This window comes from Anas acuta, chromosome Z (genome assembly GCF_963932015.1).
Source record: "Anas acuta chromosome Z, bAnaAcu1.1, whole genome shotgun sequence".
Lineage (NCBI taxonomy): Eukaryota > Metazoa > Chordata > Aves > Anseriformes > Anatidae > Anas > Anas acuta.
In genome coordinates this window covers 24,669,056-24,690,332 of record NC_089017.1, presented here as the reverse complement: position 1 = coordinate 24,690,332, position 21,277 = coordinate 24,669,056, and the positions used below count along the sequence as shown (strand labels likewise).

The 21,277-nt window shown below is 38.4% G+C and overlaps 1 protein-coding gene across 1 annotated transcript in view; it reads right to left on the bottom strand.

Moving 5' to 3' along the window:
* Nucleotides 1–21,277, bottom strand: part of SLC1A1 (solute carrier family 1 member 1) — a 61,937-nt gene that overhangs the window by 21,072 nt on the left and 19,588 nt on the right. The window contains exons 3-4 of the mRNA XM_068666909.1: nucleotides 2,761–2,853; nucleotides 1,376–1,490 (exon numbers count right to left, since the gene is read on the bottom strand). Of these exons, the coding sequence (XP_068523010.1) occupies nucleotides 1,376–1,490; nucleotides 2,761–2,853 (208 nt within the window). The remainder of the gene's footprint in view (nucleotides 1–1,375; nucleotides 1,491–2,760; nucleotides 2,854–21,277) is intronic.

Here is a 21,277-nt window from a genome sequence, read left to right as displayed (position 1 = left end):
TATTTTCTAGAGAAAGATAGTTTCTATAATGAAGCAGAATTTGTTATGTCCCTTCCATATCTTGTGCACACTTCTGTCATTATTTTTCAAGTTTTTAAAGCAAAATTTCATTTAAGACAAGAGTAGTTTGTAGAAGTCTGGGATTTGCACTACTCTTTACAAGACTGTCTGGATTTGGATCGTAAATCTGATGAATACACAGAAAAAAGTGACAATAAATCTTTTAAATCAGAGTTTTAGACCTCAACTGTAATTCCTAATTTACAGTCTTCTATTTGTTTGCAAGAAATTGAGCCATGAAGCGTAAAACCCAGAGTAGTCGAAATTATGGTTCTTATTATACTAAAAAAAAAAAAAAAAAAGGTTTTGTGCATGGAGTTTCATCATCTGTGTGAATATGTATGTACATATTCACGTGGAAGTTAGTGGTAAATGACTGCACTATGTTTTATTATGTGGCTGATCACAGTGCCCTGCTGTTTATACGTGGGGCAAACAACCATGTGTAATGAGATGAATACTCCACAGAGCTGCCATTTTGGTCATGCACAAGCAGGAAAGAACAGCTGTGGATAGTTGAATGTGAGGTTGTGGGGTTGAGGGCTATTCACACCAAAGAGGGCTACCTTGATCTGGGCTGGGGCAGAGATGTGCCAGATGACAACAGACATTTGCTATTAAATAGGATACATATGCAGATACATACATACATTATATATATATATATATACATGTATATTAAAAAAATGGCAAAGAACTGTGGATCTGGAGTTACATCTGCAAATGTCAGTCACATTTCACGAAATGAAGAATGCTGAGAAAGCCACTTTTAGATACATAGTTGAATCTTACATGATAGATTAAGTAAAACTTCTAGGAAAAAAAAACAGTGGCCAACTCTGTTCCATGATATGGAACAGAGACTAACTGCAGCTGAAGAAAAAAATACGTAGAAACATTTGTGAGGGAACTATTTAGCTACTATTGGAAATGCAGCCTTGTTTTTCTGGATTTTGCCTAATTCCTAAACATGTCAAAATTTATTCAATTCCTATTAATTCTGAAAACCCACTCAAGTCTTTTGCAGACTTTGCAGAGGCTGCTTTCTTCTACCACTTTACATACCTATCATTTACCAGGATGCTATTGGAGACAGACTCATGATAAGGCTGTCTTCCAAAACATTGATGAAATATTTTTAAGGAAACCACTTCGAATACGCTAAAAAATGTCTAGCCTCTTGGAATACGTATTACTTTCTACTTGTTCATTCCAAAAATATTGGAAGGTGTTTTCATTGTATTACATATTACAGTTTTACTATTTTCAGAATTTATTCTGCAAAAAGGGAATGGAAACAAAAAAAAAATCTCACCTGATCAGATCCAGCATGGCATCAACAGTACTGACTTCTGGGGTGCTGCCCACTCTGTCAATCTCATCTGCTGTTTGAGGCACTCCAGGTTTAATAGTCACAACTAAGACAATCCCTTAAGAAGGAGAACCAGGAAAACAGTTCACAGTGCAAGCAGAGGTATTGACACATCCTGTCTGTGTAATGCACCTTGTGTAATTAAAATCTTCATGAGCTAAACTCATCAAATGTTCTTTGCTTTGGTAAAACTAGCTTACAGCAATAAAGCAACATAAGTAGCGTCAGAAACAAATAAAAATCTGGGGGCAGGAATTGTTAGGTCTAAACTTGTCACTACTGAAATCAGTAACTAATTTTCCACTGACTTTAGTGGCTTCATTTTAGGCGTTTTTAATATTACACAGAAATGCTAGCCCTTTCCAAATATACAGTTTTGATTTTCAAAATCCGAACTGCATTTATGTAACTCTGCACAATGAAACAAGAAATATCATAGTATCATGCAACATCTTATTTTAACCTCTTAGATTAACCTCTGGAGGTTCTCTGGTTTAACCCCTCTTTTAAGACAGGGACAATTTCAAAGCTGGATCCAGATAAAATATGTCAATTTTTATTAAGTCTTCCTCCCTGTGTATTCATTGAAAATTCCCAGACAGATGAGATGTTATCCTACACAGTGCAACTGCAGTGATATATTATTACTCTCCATAATGCAACCTCGAGGAACGACTCTAGCCTCATATGTCTGTATGTGATACTTTATTGTTAAATATTGTTTTGGTTTATAAGTAGGCTACATACAACGCACATTTCATACTTCAAATAAATATATAATAGTTTATTTTTAGTGGATGATACCTGTGCATAGTATTAACTTGAACTCAACAAAACACAAAGGCAATCCACAAATGACATGACAGCTGACAGCACAGGGCGTAATTTTATTTCTCTTTAAGAACACAGACTGAAGATTTCTGCTCAAGCAAATACGTGAGATTTCAACGCTGTTTGTAGGGAATGAACTCTCTGCAAGAGGAGATGTGAACTTCTGAGTAGCGGGAGTGGAGCCTGGTAGTTCCGTAAGGGATAAAAAACTTATAGGAAGGGAACTGGATGACACAGAAAGCCATGTTTTCTCCCACTCTTTCAGGTGAAATAAGTAATACATTCTTGCATCTGAGAATTTATCATCGTACTACTGAATAGCAGGACTAACTTCCCCCTGCATCTAGCTACAAGTGTGTATAATGGTGTTTGTATGATTCCTGAATCTCCTCTCGATACTTTCTTGGCAAATTAGTATTGCCATAGTGCTGTATACATGTACTTCTAATTAGGCAATGATATGGATTTTAATAGCATTTTAACTTTTTACAGAGTACCTAGTATTACAGCAATGACTGTAGTGCAGAAATAATATATGACTGCTCGCAAACCAATCTTCCCAGAAACGCTGGAATCCAAAGCAGCAACACCTGCAAAAAGAACCACAAAAACAAAATGCTAAAAAATAGTCTTTAAAGAAACTAGATATTTTTGTAGAGGCTTAACTCTATGCAGGAAATACTTCATTATTCTAGATATTTCTAAACACTTCATTAGCAGTTGCACTTCCAAAAAATTTCTGCAGCAGTCCAACGTGTTTGCTTTTTCTTCTTTACACTGTTTCACCTGGGCTTTTCTAGTAAAAAAAGTAATTGATCTCTTTCTGATTTCCTGGTGTAGGTGATGAATTAGACTTCTTGCATTCAATGAAAGCATGTTAGAATCTATTCCTATAATCACTTAACCACTTCACTTTCATCAGATCTATAACATTTTGGTTTTAAAAGTAAGGACGGTGGGAAGGGAGTTACTCAGGTCTTTTATCCCAGGTTGCTCAAAGGCATACACAGACAAGCCAGGCTCATTCCTAGCAGGCTTGCTTTTGTTAACAAGTTTTGTTGTTGTTGTTTTGTTTTGGATGAAAGCTGTTCTGCAGGGGCTGGGTTGTACCCATTACTCTGCCTGTATCTGTCATTGCCAGAAACTGAGGGCTGCTTTTGTCAAAGGAGGTGGGGAAAGTTCTGAGGAATGTGTTGTTCTGTGGTTAACCTAGCATCTGGCAGCAATATAATATCAAACTCATCATGAAGTGTTTCGTAATTGTTAAAATATTTACAGTTGTGTCTATAGGCATACAATTCAGTAACCAGGATAAAATGAGCATCATGACTGTAAAACTTGACTGTCTATAACGACACTGGTTAATAATTCACTGATATCTATTATACATTTGTGATCCGTTTATATTTTTATGTTTGCTGAGTCAGCTTATCAAAGTCTGGCTAGATTCCCTTACCATGAGTATATTTAGCCCCAGAGAAACGTGATTTTGCAGAAAGAATTGTTTCAAAAACAAAGGAAAAAAAAATCAAAGATTTCTGACACTACTGAACTTACTGATCTTTGAGCTCAGTAAGGAATGTAGCAAGCATACTTTAACCAGGTGTTGACCAAGTGTTTAACCAAGTATCTTCTTTCAGAAGATACTCTAACAGCAGCAACAACTTGTGCCTAGAGTATTCACATAATGCTTTACTTGCTCTGTTAATTGTTATTCAAAACGCAAACAACCCTGTTAGGGGAGAATGAAGGTTATTTTATTTCATCATCTATTCGATTACGTTAGGGTCTTCCACAAAACAGCATATTATCAGATCAATTGCAGAAGAACTATATACAAATGCAGAAATCATTACATAAAAACTATTTCACTTTACAGCAAATAATGGTAATAAAAATCTCTCCATATTGCAAGGTAGTAGAGACATGCACAGAAAAAAAAAAAACAGTGCCACAGTAATTGCAGGAGGCTTGCAGCACTGAGGTGGTTGTTTGAGGAGCAAACAAGAGAATGGACATAGAATCTGGGCTATGATTTTCATTTCTCGCCTTGGCAACTGGGTAAAACACAGTGGAAAGGAGCCTGTTTGCAATGCTGTAGGATAAACTGTGGCAACTATGGCAGTAAGAACTCCTGAGATGGACAATAATAAGTAATGGCTTCTGTGGACAATGGAAGACTGTTTCAGTGGCTGTCAGTGCTAAAACTTACACACCTGCCATACTGACTTGGAAGATTTAACATCACTTTTTTTTTTTTTTTTAAAGTGAACTGGTATTACCAAAGTTCCATATTTTTTAGCAAAAAGTTCATAAAAATTATAAATCACTGAATCATATAATGAAGCTTGCTTTATAGACTGTCAATAGCAGTCAGATGGCCAGTGGAGGTAAGATAGGATGGTAACATTCTCATGGGATGGAGTTCTTCACAAAACTTGTTTTATGATCTTTTTTTGCTTGACAGTCTTGCTGAGCCAGCATAAAGCTCAATACACATGCAAGGTTATTTCCACAGAGTACTCAGTTATAAAGATTCTACAATTAGTACGACACAAAATTCCTATGACAGCAATTCTGCTGTCTCCAAATAAAATCCCTTTCCAAACTACTATGTTCACTAAAGTCATAGAGGCATAATTAAAGGCAAACTTTGCCCTTGCATTTTTAAACTGAATAATGATCCTGTTAAAGAGTGAGCTATGCCAGAATCTAGATTATGCTTCTACTGCAATGTTGGTGCTGCTTTTCTAGGATCTGTAAAAACTTGCAAATAAGTCAGGCAGACATGATTAAGTAAGTACAAGCATGCTCTAGCATGACCCATGACAAGTCTTTTTTGTTTGTTTGTTTGCTTTTTTTTTTTTTTTCCTGAAAACAGCTGTACTCTGAAACAAAATTGGATTCAGGATTATGCTTCCTTTTGAGAATGAAGTAGCATCCACTAGAAGTTCCACAGATAGGTTTACACAGGTCTATATTGTGATATGTAGGAAAACACTATATACAAAAATAGTTTGTTTGTTTTTTTTTTCCTGATACATCCCACTGTCATCAGTGAGTAAGCCATAGTATTTTATAATTGATAGCTATGGGCTTCTCAAGTCAACTGAGAAAAAAATTTCCACTGAAATAACACAAGTCTGTAATTTCTTTGTACACAACTGAAAGATTTAATTTAAGATGCACTAAACAAAGCATACAGCTTACTCTAGCTCATAAGAAAATTTGTTTCTCAAACTAACATGGCACATACGCTACTCAAAACAGAAAGCCTGCAGTGTTGTAAATAAAGAACAGAAAAACACTGTAGTTAAACTTGTGTATCTCCTGTGGATTGCCACTACATCTAGTTTATTTGCACTTTCCCTCCATTGACCAAATCCCAAGTTTTATACTGTTTGAACATGTTTAAGCAGATTGACTGCAAATGAAGCTTATAGAATTTTATTAGGCATGATGGATTCTCCTCCATACTTGAGCATTTCACATTTCAAAATCGATGTATTTCAAATCAGTCCCTTAGATTTTTTTTCAAGTGATATTCTAAATGGATCACAGACACAGAACCTCAAAAGAACAGCACAGGCACACACTTTGGCGTAAGATATGCTTCTGGATCTGGTCCTTTTTTATTTGAATATTTTGGTTGGTGCTGTGCCAGGAAGCCTTTCAATTTGATTTTCTTTCATTTTCAAAGCTGATATTTTTGCTTTATTACCAGAGGATTTTCAGGACTTTCCATTTTGAAAAAGGAACCAAAAAGAAAAATGAACCAAAAGGGTTACAATATGAAACTTGCAAAAATCAAGAATGGCAAAACTGAATTATTACAGGTGATTAAACCTGTCTGTTTTTGTCCTATGTTGTGCTCTGCTACTGATTTTTGCACTTGGAATATGCCATGTTGCCTGAGTTAGAGAAAAGAAACACAGCTCTCCAACTCACTTTAGAAGCCCTGTCTACGTGGTGAAATGCATCAAACTAAGAGTTGTATTATAACTGAATGATACTCATCTGCAATTTCTGAAGTCTGTTTGAAATTTCTTAGGAAATCCTGTATATATTTAGAACTGCTTTCCAAAAATGTTCATGTATAAAGAAAGCTCCTTACACAAAGGCATAGTCTGATTTAGGAAAAGATGGACCTAAATAGTACATATGATGTTTCTGAAATTTTAACTGGTAGCCACTGATGGAAGTACAAATTATTCTTTTATGGGGAGCGGTGTTCCCCAGGGGTAAGTGCTGGGTCCAGTCTTGTTCAACATCTTCATCAACGACCTTGATAAGGGTCTGCCCACAGCAAGTACGCCGATGATACAAAGCTGGGAGGAGTGGCTGACATGCCAGAAGGCTGTGCTGCCGTTAAGCGAGACCTGGACAGGCTGGCGAGATGGGTAAGAAGAAACCAAATGAGGTTTAATAAGACCAAGTGTAGAGTCCTGCACCTGGGAAGGAACAACCACATTTATCAGTACAGGCTGGGGGATGACCTGCTGGAGAGGAGCTCTGAAGAGAAGGATCTGGAGGTCCTGGTGGATGATAGGTTGACCATGAGCCAGGACTGTGCCCTCATGGCCAAGAGGGCCAATGGGATCCTGGCATGCATTAAAAGGAGCGTGGCCAGCAGGTCAAGGGAGGTGATCCTCCCCCTCTACTCTGCCCTGGTCAGGCCTCACCTGGAGTACTGTGTCCAATTCTGGGCTCCCTGGTACAAAAAAGACAGGGATCTCCTGGAAAGAGTCAGGCAGACGGCCACAAAGATGATACGGGGCCTCTTCCCTATGAAAAAAGGCTGAGAGACCTGGGTCTGTTCAGCCTGGAGAAGAGAAGACTGAGAGGGGATCTTCTCAGTGTATATAAAAACCTGAAGTGTGGGAGACAGAAGGATGTAGCCAACCTCTTCTCAGTGGTTTGTGGGTTTAGGACAAGGGGCAATGGCTGCAAGTTAGAGCACAGGAAGTTCCGCACTGACACGTGAAAGAACTTCACGGTGAGGGTGATGGAGCACTGGGACAGGGTGCCCAGGGAGGTTGTGGAGTCTCCTTCTCTGGAGATATTCAAGGCCCGTCTGGATGCCTACCTGGGCAGCCTGCTCCGAGGAACCTGCTTTGGCAGTGGGGTTGGACCAATGATCTTTCGAGGTCCCTTCCAACCCCTACAGTTCTGTGATTCTGTGATTTTAGTTTCTGACTTAGGGAAAATTACACATTAGTGTAACATAAGATTGCAACTTCAATTAAGACCAATATTTACTAATATTTACTACTTTCTCTCTGAAAAGACTGTTGTTTGTTTTTTTTTTTCCCTTTTTTGATGTCACAGGAACAGAGAACATTCCTAAACAAAACTGAACTTTGAAAGTTCTGGAAAAGTTGTAATTAAGGCTTGAAAAATCATTGAATTGTATGCTTCAATAGTAGTGACAACACAGAAAGACTCTTGAGAAACCCAATTATTTTCTGCATTTTTTGTGACACTTCTCTTTGTTTGCCTTGCTGCTTAGAAAGGTTGTTTTGGAACACTATGAACTGAAAACAGTTCTTACATTTTCTTGGTTTTTCCATCAACTGATGATGATTCCACTCCCAGTAAATGTAAGAGTGCCTCTGCTCAGCTGCCAACAGAGTCAACCTCTTCTGAAGCCTGAAGGTTGATCTACAGCTTTCTTATCGTTTCTTAGTAAATGCAGCAAGATTCTCAATTATTTCTGCATTTCTTTTTCAGTTTTCAAAAAGAGTTACTTAGATTTTTCAGAATAAAAACAAAGCTTAATCATAGAATCAGAATCACAGAGTACCCCAAGTTAGAAGGGACCCACAAGGATCACTGAGTCCAACTTCTGTCTCCACATGGGGCTACCCAAAAACCAAACCATATGTCTGACAGTGCTGTCCAAACACTTCTTGAATTACAGCACACTTGGTGTCGCAAACACTTCCCTGAAGAACCTGTTTCATTGCCTGACCACCTTCTTCTTAGTGAAGAACTTTTTCCTAATATCCAATATTGAACATGTGCGGGATTTGCTACTCCACCTGGATCCCTACAAGTCCATGGGTCTGGATGGGATTCATCCCCGGGTGCTGAAAGAGCTAGCGTACGTCATCGCGGAACCTCTCTCAATTATTTTTCAATGATCCTGGGAATCTGGAGAGGTCCCGGTAGACTGGAAGCTGGCAAATGTTGTGCCGATTTTCAAGAAGGGTCAGAAAGAAGACCCTAGCAATTACAGGCCTGTCAGTCTCACGTCAGTGCCTGGTAAAATCATGGAGAAGATGGTTCTTGAACTTATTGAGGCGCACCTGGGGGACAAAGCAGTCATTGGTCCCAGCCAGCATGGGTTTGTGAAGGGTAGGTCCTGCCTAACTAACCTGATTTCCTTTTATGATAAGATCACCCGTATGGTGGACCAAGGGAAACCAGCTGATGTGATTTTTTTGGACTTCAGCAAGGCTTTTGACACGGTTTCCCATAGGATCCTACTGGACAAAATGTCCACCATACAGCTAAATAAAAACATCATACGATGGGTGAGCAATTGGCTAACGGGCAGGGCCCAAAGGGTTATGGTAAATGGGGCTGCGTCAGGCTGGCGGGCGGTCACCAGTGGGGTCCCTCAAGGCTCCATTTTAGGACCGGTACTTTTCAATATTTTTATAAACGATCTGGATGTAGGAATAGAAGGTATTTTGAGCAAGTTTGCTGATGACACCAAACTTGGAGGAGTTGTGGACCGAATGAGGGTGGAAAGGCCTTGCAGAGGGATCTGGATAGGTTGGAGAGCTGGGCAATCACCAACCGCATGAAGTTCAATAAGAGCAAGTGCCGGGTCCTGCACCTGGGACGGGGAAACCCTGGCTGCACGTACAGACTGGGCGATGAGACGCTGGAGAGCAGCCTAGAAGAGAGGGATCTGCGGGTCGTGGTAGACAGCAAGTTGAATATGAGCCAGCAGTGTGCCCTGGCAGCCAGGAGGGCCAACCGTGTCCTGGGGTGCATCAAGCACGGCATCGCTAGTAGGTCAAGGGAGGTGATTGTCCCGCTCTACTCTGCGCTGGTGAGGCCTCACCTCGAGTACTGTGTGCAGTTCTGGGCACCACAGTATAAAAAGGACATGAAACTGTTGGAGAGTGTCCAGAGGAGGGCTACGAAGATGGTGAAAGGCCTGGAGGGGAAGACGTACGAGGAACGGCTGAGGGCACTGGGACTGTTCAGCCTGGAGAAGAGGAGGCTGAGAGGAGACCTCATCGCAGTCTACAACTTCCTCGTAAGGGGGTGTCGAGAGACAGGAGACCTTTTCTCCATTAACACCAGTGACAGGACCCGCGGGAACGGGGTTAAGCTGAGGCAGGGGAAATTTAGGCTTGACATCAGAAGGGGGTTCTTCACAGAGAGGGTGGTTGCACACTGGAACAGGCTCCCCAGGGAAGTGGTGACTGCACCGAGCCTGTCTGAATTTAAGAAGAGATTGGACTGTGCACTTAGTCACATGGTCTGAACTTTTGGGTAGACCTGTGCGGTGTCAAGAGTTGGACTTGATGATCCTTAAGGGTCCCTTCCAACTCAGGATATTCTATGATTCTATGATTCAATATGTATATCCAATATTATATCCAATAATACATTCCCTGAAACAGCGTTGTGCCATTCTCTTGGGTCCAATATGTATATCCAATATTATATCCAATAATGTATTCCCTGAAACAGCCTCATGCTATTCTCTTGGGTCCTATCCCTGGTTGCCAGGAACTTGCTGGGTCTCCAGGGGAAAAAAAAAAAAAAAAGATCAGAGAGTGTGGCAGTCCTGCATGGGGATTACAGTTTGAGGTGATATACCATGACACTGCAGCCCATCCTATCCCATGTTGGTACCACCAGGATCATGTGCAGTACTGAGGTGAAGCTCTGAAAAGGGCCAGAGACTCCCAGCAGGCACTCAGCAATGACAGTGCAAGACACCCCATCTTCAACAGCACAGTTTCAGGGAGTCAAAATTGGCAAAAGGCAGGGTCAGCAGATACCCATCTCAAGAAGTCCCACTGGGCAACAGTACCCAGTAAAATATATGACAAAGTGATGCTCATGGCAGCACAGAATCACTACTGCGCCACCTTGCTGACCTGCCTATGCAGTTGCTTTATTTCTATCCAGATCCAGAGGAAGTCTGTGAAATTACAGTCTGAAAGACCTGTCCTGTAGACAACTTATCTAAGTAGGTGTGGGTGACAGGCACATTCTCTCATTACCAGATATAAAATGAAGTAGAGAAGGGAGGCCAATTGTTTGTAGACTTGTTTGGAATAACAAGACTCTGGAGCAATTAGGACACTTTCCAATCTTTCACGTAAAAGAAACCAATCACCTAGTAAAAATTATTGTTATTATTATTATTTAATAACATATAACATAATACACAAGGAATATAAATATATAATTTAAATATATGTTAATATATACTCCATTATATATAAATATGTATACTTATACAAATACTATATAGTGTCATACATAAATATATTATATAATAAATATTTAATATAATGATTAATAATGTTTTTATTTTCATTATTATTATTAAATAATAATAATAATAATAATAATAATAATAATAATAATAATAATAATAATAATAATAATAATAATAATAATAATAATAATAAATTATAATAATAAATTATAATATATAATGTATATGTATATGTATAATAATTAATAATAACGGCAAGTTTTGTACTCAGGAAAATTATTCAGACAAATTAATGCAGTTGGTAGACAAACCACCCTTGCCCCCTGTGACTAACCCATAAAATCACACAAATCAAATATTCATTAATATTCTCACTGTACTTATTATTTTGGTTGGAATAAAAATGTGTTTTTAAGAGAGGCAACCTTGTATAGTACAAGTAGTTGGAACTATATGATCTTTAAGGTCCCTTTCAACCCTATCCATTCTGTGATTAACGAAACCTCCAAAAGTATTGCACCCCACTAGTCCTTCCATGTTGTTCCTTCATGTTGGAATGACCTTCTACACTGCCCACTTAAAATAGAAATTTTATGCCAGTATTAACATTTGGAAACCTTATAATAAAAACATTATATAACTACATTTTGTATAGTCTGTAGTTGATCACCAAGTAATTGACTAGAGTTGCTATCATAACCAAAAAATTATCAACATAAGAGGGATCTACTCTCTGGGCAGAGCACTTCCTCTGTGCTATGAGTGCCAACACTGGTAAAAAAATGAAACTGCGTAATTCATGATTTACAGATTTTGTGTACAGTTTAGATAAATATTTTAAATGGAAACAAGCAAATCAGTGCCTGACATGCTTAAAAGTCAACAAAATGATCTCCATAGAAGATGGTATTGCACAATGTTTTTGTGTGGCTTGTATCAGTGTTTACTTTGGAGGCATATATGAAATGCAAATGTATCCAAATGGCTTTGGTATTAGGTATAACACTGTTGTTCCAGAGTTATTCACCGTGCTTCATTAATATTCTGGTATCTGTGAGATCTAGGAGTGAAAAGGGTTGCATTAAAGACTAGAAACAGTCACAAGGATGTGGCTTCTAGTGATCATATCTTACCAGCTGCCTAGTGGACAACACCTATATCCTCAGAGTTTGCCATACCATTCTACAGAGTTGTCCTAACTGAGCACAAGGGTTTATGTTTCCAGGTATTCTTTTCCTATACATCATAAGAAACTGAATCTTTAATTTGGTGTTGTGATTGTCTAGCAGCAGCAATCACACCTAGACACTTCGGCATCTTTTTTTGCTGCTCTGCAAATTCTAGTGTCATCAAGTGCATCATCTCCCGCAATACTTCTTATCTGTTCTCAAAGCTTGTAATAATACCAGAAGAAATCAAATTAAGTTCAGCAGAAGCTAACAGGATCTTTTCCTTCCATCATCTAACTTCATCTGCAAATGATATAATGGTGTAATCAGCAAGAGGCTGGGCTGTTTACCTGCCTTTGCCAACAGCATGACACTTGATGATCACGATGTAAGTTTTCTCTGTAGATATTGATGCCACTTATCCAGCTCCATAGCACTGGTGGTTGGCTTTTTTCCTTAAATGTCCATAAGTGGCAGAGGGAAAAGTCCAGTTCAAGGGCTTTCCACATTCAAACAATTGCCATCCACAACATAGCTTCTTCCTTGACACTTACAATTTTTCTCTTTCGTAGCTAATTACATTTTTGTGGAGGAATAACTGTAAATCAGCACACATCAACAATTCTCTTAGTTTTCTGATATTTAATTCACAATTGTGACAAAAATATAGCATCAAATGTTACTAATGAGTAGAATACTATGGCTTTTACACCTTCTCATACATGACTCAGATGTTGACTGAAGAACAAAATGCAGTTCTGAAACTGCTCCAAACTGCCATCAGTCTTACAGCTTTAGTTGAGAAAATTCAGTAGATGCTAGAGGAATCATTAAAGAATTTTTAACATCTTCAAAGCTTCCACTTTTAATTCTCCCCCTCCTCCTGCTCTTACCTTCCATTTTGGCTATTCTGGCTGCAATGTGCATGCACTAAGTCATAGGAATGATACTACGAACATCCAGCATTGTCATGTTTAAAACTTTTTCATAGGATATTGCAACCAACATAAGAAAATAGAAAAACATGGGGGATTCTTAAAATGCATATACAGTATTTCAGTAAGCAATCCTTCTAAAGGAACCATAATGGTTTATACAAAAAAAAAGCAGTGTTGTTTCATTCCAATGGGTCTGCTATGCTATATGTTGTTGAAAAAAATTACTCTTAGAAAAACACTAGGAAAAAAATAACAAAAGAATGAAGGAATGCAGAAACAGCCCCCTTGATAAATGGAGATCTGTCTGAAATGCATGAAGTCAAATGCTTGACTTTAAAAGATGGAACTGGGAGTATTCTTAATATAAGACATGAACAGTATCAATATGCATCAATATTTCAACTGCACCTGGTGTGGTATGACCTGATCTCTCCGTCTGGTTTGTTTTTCAGAATGCCATTTACCTCCTACTGGCTGTTCTCACTTAATTCTCGAATCTTCACAGAAGTGGTGGTGAAGTCACAATCACAATCTTTCCTAGAGGCATGTAAGCATTTTGAGTTAGCTGCCTTTCCTTCTTTTGCAAGAGAAAACACATAAAACCAGCATTTGGCCCATATCTTCAGAATTGAGAAAATATTTTTGCTTGAGGAACCATGCACCAAATTCTAGTTCTACTGTTGACTTTTATAGCAAGCTTATTGCTTATTTTCTTATCCCTTTATGAGTCTAAGAGAATCCAAATTTACTCCATAGCTCACTGCCAGTTGTAATCAGCTCAAAAACCGCAAATTCCAGGAAAGAAAGAAATTTCATACATGTAAGCAAAGATTCTATCTTATTTCCATGTAAATTTTATTATCATTTGATAGTTGGTTCACGTATGTTAAGTGGGAAAGTCTCACATCAGTGAAAGGTCTTCTCTGTTGTCCTAAACATGAAGTCAGGTTTGGAGAGATCTTTGAGTCCAAATTGCCTGGCATTATGTGCACAATCTCCCTTGTGACTAAGCAGATCACAGTGATTCTTCCTTAACAGGGACACATGTTGGAGTCACACTTCCTGAGACTCAGAAGGGGTATAAAGAGACTAAATGTTAAATTTGTCAACTAATCTGAAGGTTTTTTTCACCCAGCCAGTCTCTTCCTGATGAAGCTGTGCTTGTTTTTGCAAGGCCTCTTCATTTCCTGTATGAAGAATGTTCTTCTCCGATCTTTTGAAAACAAGGGTGCCAAAGACATCTGTCCTCTGTCCTTTTGCCCTTGGCATAGTATTTCACATGGTGACCTTTGGAATGGAAGGCCCTGTTATATGAACTTCAGGCAGTAACAGCTGCAGGAGAAATCACCGTATCAGCAGTGAAATCAGAGACTACACTTTATTGAAGCCATCCTTGACTCATCTGTCGTTTTCCCTCTTTTCAAGGGAGTTTCTGAGTCTTTTCTCTCCTTTTCTGCCCATTTACTTGGAATGAACTTTTAGTCCAAGTTTACCCTGACTTTAATAAATCTCCTGAAAGCTCATTTTCTCCATAGTCCCCCTGAGCTTTAAGTTTACTAATTAGGTTCAAAAGGAATTACTGTTCTTCCCTTCCAAGGGCTAAATAGTCTGTCTTCTGCTCTTTTTCACTTTGCTCTCTGGAATTCTCTAGGAAACGTAGTATAGCATCCCTTGCAAATGAACAAGACTGTCAGGACCAAACAAGCAATTCACATGTCTATTCAAATACACAGACATTAAGTCAGTGACATTAAGTCTGACACTTCAGACTGCATGATTCTATTCACTAATTAATCATTCAACTAAGACACAGGACTCAGATGCTGTTATCTGTATTCACCGTAGATCTTTTCTCAACAATCTTTCACTTGATATGCAACTCCAAGAATTTTTGTTTCTTCCCCGTGTTTACTATGTCATGGGGCTCTGCATTCCTCTTTGTGTCTACCCTTCCAGTAGCTAACTGAATGACATATATAGCTAAGTCATGCTAGGAGGACAGTTCTCACCCAGATGTTGCCTGAGAAGATCAGGTAATGAAGGTTTGCCATGGCAAACAGAAGACCCAGTCACTGTGGTATGTAATCGCTCGAACCACATTTTTGGTGACCTACCATCTCTGTCTTTAGTGTTTGTTACCAAAAATCTTCAATTCCTATTCTGTCAGTCCCTCCATAGAGGCAGTTTTCCTATCTGTTCAGATTTCATTGTTGCTGAAAAGGAAAAGCATATAACAGCTTGTAGCCATTATGGTTTCAGTAAACTTGATAGAAATGTAACTAATCTCCTTTTCTTTGAAGAAAATGTTTATTCTTCTACTAGTACAGTTCTGTAAATGCAACATAAGAATGTCTTAGAAATGAGTTGATGAAAGCTTGCAAATTAGTGGTTGGGAAGGGGGAAGAGGGGCAAATGTGATGAATAAGCATCTGTTAGTTCTATTTAAATACCACAAAAACATTTTAAAACAGAAAATTTTCAAATCCTACTTATATGATCTAATGAGACTACCACTGGGTTAGCAAGATAAATACTGGTCTTCTGACTTTGAAGAGGCACTGAAAAAAGCAGATTTTTTTTTTTTTTCCTGAAGAAACAGAGTAGAGCATGGAATGTATTAAGAGTTACAAAGAATACTCAATACTGACAGGGAGTGTTCTGGATGATTCAGGAAGCTTTTGAAAAAGTAATTGTTACAAACCTTCTAAATACCAGATAGAAAGGAATAAATAAATGGGATATTAATAGTTTATGGAAATCAAAGTGATTAAATCATTATAAAATGGTACAGTTCAAGTAACATGTCCAGAAAAATGTCTGACCCCAGATGTCAGTTCATTAACAGGTTGCTGTGCTGTTCTGTGAGCAGTTGGCAAAATCACCATTGCAGTGTTGTATTATGATCTTTCCCTATAGACCTGATTGGACTACATGCATAGAAAGAAGATATTAGTACTGACTTTCATTCGTCTTATTTGCAAATAGTATCACTTGTACAAAAAAAACACATTTTTCCTCTAGAAAGCTTTTAGAGGCTACAAAAACACGTTAGCACCTTTTCAGAAGATTCAATGTTCCTTGGGTGGAATATAATAAGAGCCTACAAAGAATGAAGATGACATCAATCTGCCAAGCTGGATAGGCTAGGAAAATGCATAGGAGAAATCACATTCAGTTCATGAATACAGCAGAAACAGCTTCTGCATTGTTGCAGGAGAAATATGTATGGAGTGAATATAGAAAACTCAAGAGTACTGAAACTAGCTGAATTACTCCAGAATTACTGGTGGTAGAAGTTTTAGCTTATAGGTGTACAAGTTTTAGCTTCCAGATTGTCATAAAGAAAACTTTAACATGACATATTTCTTAATTGATCATGAAGTCCACAGATACAGAAATTGAGTAAAAAAGTGAATGCAGTTGGTTTTACTTAGTGGAATTGTTGCTTTATGTGCTGAGCTCCAGAACAGAAGAGCTGAGGACACCAACTCACTTCACATCCACACACGCTGGTGCCACCAGCAGACCCACAGTGATATAGCTGGGATGGGAGGCAGTGGCTGCCAATGCTGCAGAACAGCTGCTGTACTGGGGCTCTTTGCCCTTGAGAGCTGGTGGTAATCACGCTCCATGAACCAGAAGTCCATTTCAAAGTTTTATTACTGTAATTTAAAGCCTTAAATAATATAGGGGCTGTCTCAGTTGCATGAGATCACTAATATTGATGGGTAAGAAGAAAATGATTGTTATAGGAGTAATCCAATGGGGATGAGCACAAAACTTTGTCCAGCAGCCCATGACTATGCAGTCTTCCCTGCCTCAATGACTGCACATGGACAGTGGGGATAGGACCTTCAGTATCCCTCAGTACAACTGAAGGTAAAACTCATTAACAGTAGTCTACCAGTTCTCACCCTTTGTCCAATGTACATGATAGAAAGGGACAAGGTGAATTCCCTGCCTGAGCTCTGGTAACAATGTTATTACTGCTGTACAATGGATTTGCTTTCTTGCTGGTTCTTGTGACATCTGAAACATAGAAATGCAACTGGAGAGTGCAAATATTGCAAGAGAGAGTCTCTGAGTATGTTAAGCTAGATTGGGGCTTATCCAGTAGGTGGAAACTAGCACTTGTTCATGATGCACAGGGCCTGTTAACAATGCCTTGATAGCAGAGCATCTCTCAGTAGAGAATGCAGGAATGGAAACTGTTGATGCAGCTATTACCCACCTCAGGAATGCTGATACCAAAAGAAAAGTTATTTTGAAGCTTTCAGGAGATTCAGGCTGGATGTTGGGAAAAGGTTCTTCACTGAGTGGGTGGTCGGGCAATGGAACAGGCTCCCCAGGTAAGTAGTCATGATACCAAGCCTGTCAAAGGACAAGAAGCATTTGGACAATGCTGTCAGACATACAGTCTGATTTTCAGGTGGTCCTGTGTGGAGCCAGGAGTTGGACTTAATGATGGGTCCCTTCCAACTCGGGATATTTTAGGATTCTATACATTTAGAGAAAACAAAATAGTTTTGTTCTCTCACCTTCCTATGCCCATTCACAGTACTTTAAATTTGTGGACTTTTTATACCTGATGGAGCTAGTAGATCTACTCCGAAGCATAGCCACAGTGCATTCGGTTGTGTGTTCTAACTATAATTATTAATAAAATTGGGGGAGTTGTTTGTCTGAGCTCTTCTGAATTTTGAAGATAAACTAAATGAGAAATAAGAACAACCTGATTAATACTCCGATTTTTCTCATTGCATTCCGAGTCTTTTGTCTCCCATTTTGTCTTCTTTGCCACAAAATATGGTTTTGCAATAAAGCAATTTAGTAAATTCCCCAAAGTAGACCAAGGAAGGAAACTGCCTCTTTAGTTTTGAACAATGGGAAAGAACAAATAATTTGAGATACCCTTCCATCAGCCATGAATCAAGATCCTCTTCCCACAGGGAAAACAACGGTTTCGACAAATGGGAAAACTCATTGGCCTCCATACTTCACTGGGAACATACTTCTCCCTCACACAGCTGTAAAATCCTAGTCAGATAGACTCGAGTAAAATAATCTTTATACTATGATAAAGAAGTGAAAAGAAAAAAGTGTGCAGTTGGTACTGGGAAAGGTGAAACTAGCAGGATGCTTCAGACAGTACTGCAGCAATAACCAACACAGGCCCTCAAGTAGGAAGAATTTATTTCTATAGTCATGGAAACCTAGTGGATTGGAGCCTCACCAGACTCACAGTAAGGCAGATATTTTATTTATGGCTCACACAGAGCTGCCCTCAGAAAGGTGGTTAATACTTTTTTTCATTGTTTCTGAGTTTTGCTGTGTGTAGGCTACACACCGAATCAGTTCTTCTGAGAAATTTTAGTTTTCCTCATAATAAATACTCTATAACAAGTTCAGTTTCAGAGCTGGGAAACTCCCATGCATGTGTCCTAACCTCTTTGGAGCTGCCTATGAGGACTGGAAATGCAGGGAGGGCCAGAAACACACAGAAAAGTTTTAATAATGTTTTACTAGGCAGAAAATACGAGAAATGATGGAAAGACTATTTCAGGCATTAAAACAGATGTTGAATAGCTGATAAAATCATGTCCTCAAGATTGAGATCTGTGACACGTACCTGGTGTGTTCTGTGTTGCAATTTTTCCATGATATGGAAAACAGAACAGGCACTATTGTGACAGAGCTAAGATTACTGGCATTTATGAATGACCCTGAAAATTTAATTAAAAGTCATTTATCAGACATGTGATTCCAGTTTTTAGAGGAAGTTACTATTAGAGAACAGTCTATCCCTAAAGAAAGGCATTCACATAATGGTTTGTAGTTTGAAAGTCAATGAGGCAGGCAGACTGAAGTATCACTAACTTAGAAGGACTGACTGAAGAGGGATGGGAATCAAAGCCCATTTTAGTACCCGAAGGGCTGGAGTTGTTGGTTACGCTGGCTACTAACACATGACATGTGTGCAAGAAAGAAGGCCAGAAACCTTGTGCTGATTAGCTAGTTACAGGCTTGGTCATGTAAGTTCACTGAACTTGTACCCAAACATGGAGCATAACAGCCCAGAAAACTGGACAGTTGTCTCCACCCTAAGCTCTGTTGTGATCCTGACAGGAAATAGATTTGCAAACAGTTACTGCCATTATACTGGGGAACAGCTTACACAGTGAACCTCAATCCATGAAAAAGAAAGCTAAAAGTGATTGAAGGGGCTGGTCTGCTCAGTGTGCAGACATACATGTATGATGAGATATCCTTCAAAATTCTAAAGATTTTTCATTCTCTCAAAATCAGAATTGTGAGTTTCCATTACTTTCAAAGATAGTTTACAGGCTTTGAAGTACTCTACAGTTATTTAGATTTAGATTTAAGCCCCAAACTCCCAGGAAGCATGCCAGAAATTTCCCCTACTACTTCTCCATACAGGGTACCTAAAATAATCTATTTTTGGTACTTGTCAAAACATGTCTTCTTTTAGAGCAGTACTTTAAAGAAGCTGATTTGGCTTGTTGAGTGTTACATTCAGTACAGGTGTGGTTCTGTATGTCATAGCAACTGTCGTTAAGTAACAGGTTAGGCTTCTGATTTTTGTTTTCAAATTTTCCTATGACAATACAGGAGGAAATATTAAAGACAAACAATTCCTTCACATGTATGGTGCATTATTGTACAAATAGTGACTCTGAATAATAGCAGTGTAGGGAGATTAAAAAGAACTAAGTACTTGGGACTTTATTATTAGTGGTAGGCTTATGGATCAGAGTATCCACCAAAATAATTATGAGAAGAAGAGAATTATTACAAGCTGGTCTCTGAGGCTAACTAATTTAAAAGAACAGCATTACTCAGACTCATCTGCCTCTTATTATTTTCACTTTTTTCCAGTAAATAAATGCTTATTGTTTGTGTCAGTTTTTTATTAGCCCACAGTTCAGCCTCCAGGCAGTTAAATGGAAAAAATCCACAAGTTTCAGATTGCACACTATGCAAAATAAATATGCAAGTATCTTTTCTCTTTTTTACACTCTGAGGAACTGAATTTGTGAAGGAAAATCACTTTGTGTAAAGCTCTCTATTTAACCACAAGAGGGAGAATTTTGCCTTCAGTTTGAAAAGAGACTGTGCGTTCTTGCTCTAACTGAAGAAGTCTGTGAGAGCTTTTTCCACTAAGACAGGAATTGCTCTAACATGTTAAAGTTACTAATACTTAAATTTTGCAGAAATTCCTGAAATATCAGTAAGGAATAATTTTCATCACTGTCTTTGCTCTACACTTGATTTACATCATTATGTCCAAATGGACAGAAATCTGGTCCCTGCAGTTATATGTAGCTCTCTGTCTCAAAAAAACATGTATAAAGTGATGTTAGTCAGGATGTGAAACTACCAAACTATGACATTATAATTTTTTAAAAATATAAAACTCTGGATTGCCTTTTCAGTAACATTTTCTGAAAAAAAAAATAAAAATTATATATATATATATATATATAATTATATATATTTATATAATAATATTATAACTATATATATATATATATATATATATACGTTATTGGTCATCAAAATCCTGTATTTTGAAATGATTTATATTCACAAAATACATTTCTGCTATTTTAGGCATCAAAACTTCCTAGATGCCTTTGGACCCAACCAACTACGTGGTTTGGTAACAAATATGCACCAAATGAACCACTGCAATTGTTTCTGTGCACACTTTTAGCCTGCTGCAGAGGCATAACATCACGATAACATTTAACCTCCTGTCCTGGTTAGCTAACTGGAATCCCCTTAGCTTGTGAGCTACAAATGTGTGTACAGAAGGCTGGCATTCGGACTCAATCAATATCACTAGTTTTACTGCAGTAGCTTCTTGTTTCAGGTCCCTAAATGTCTGCCACTGAGCACATGAGCACATGTACATAGGTCTGCCAGCTGTGAATATCAGATATACACTCTACAGGGGTCTTAAAACTGACATTCTCTATCCTGAAAAATACACAGATCCTGAAGAAGTGGATGTACTCAGATGACCTCTGATCCCAGCAATGACAGCCAACTTGCAGGTTGTATATTCTGTGTTTAGTCAATAATTATGAAATTCCTTCTAAAGAAAATACTTTTGTGTCTGATTCCTTGTTTACAGATATAGCTGAAGATAGACCCTGCATCTTCCTTTAAATTTTCATTCCTCTCCTTGTTCTATTCCATACAGCATGTTTTGAAAGTGTGAATCTTGCTTTGGCACTAAAATTCTGAACTGCAAAGAGGTCATGTTGTTTACCTTTACTTTAGATAGTTTTTCACACAGTCCCTCAAAAAACCTTGAAGACAAGCTTACAGAATAGAGGTTAGATGAGTGCACAGTGAAGTGTAGTGAACACTGGCTCAATGGCTAGGCTCAGAGGGTTACAACCACTTG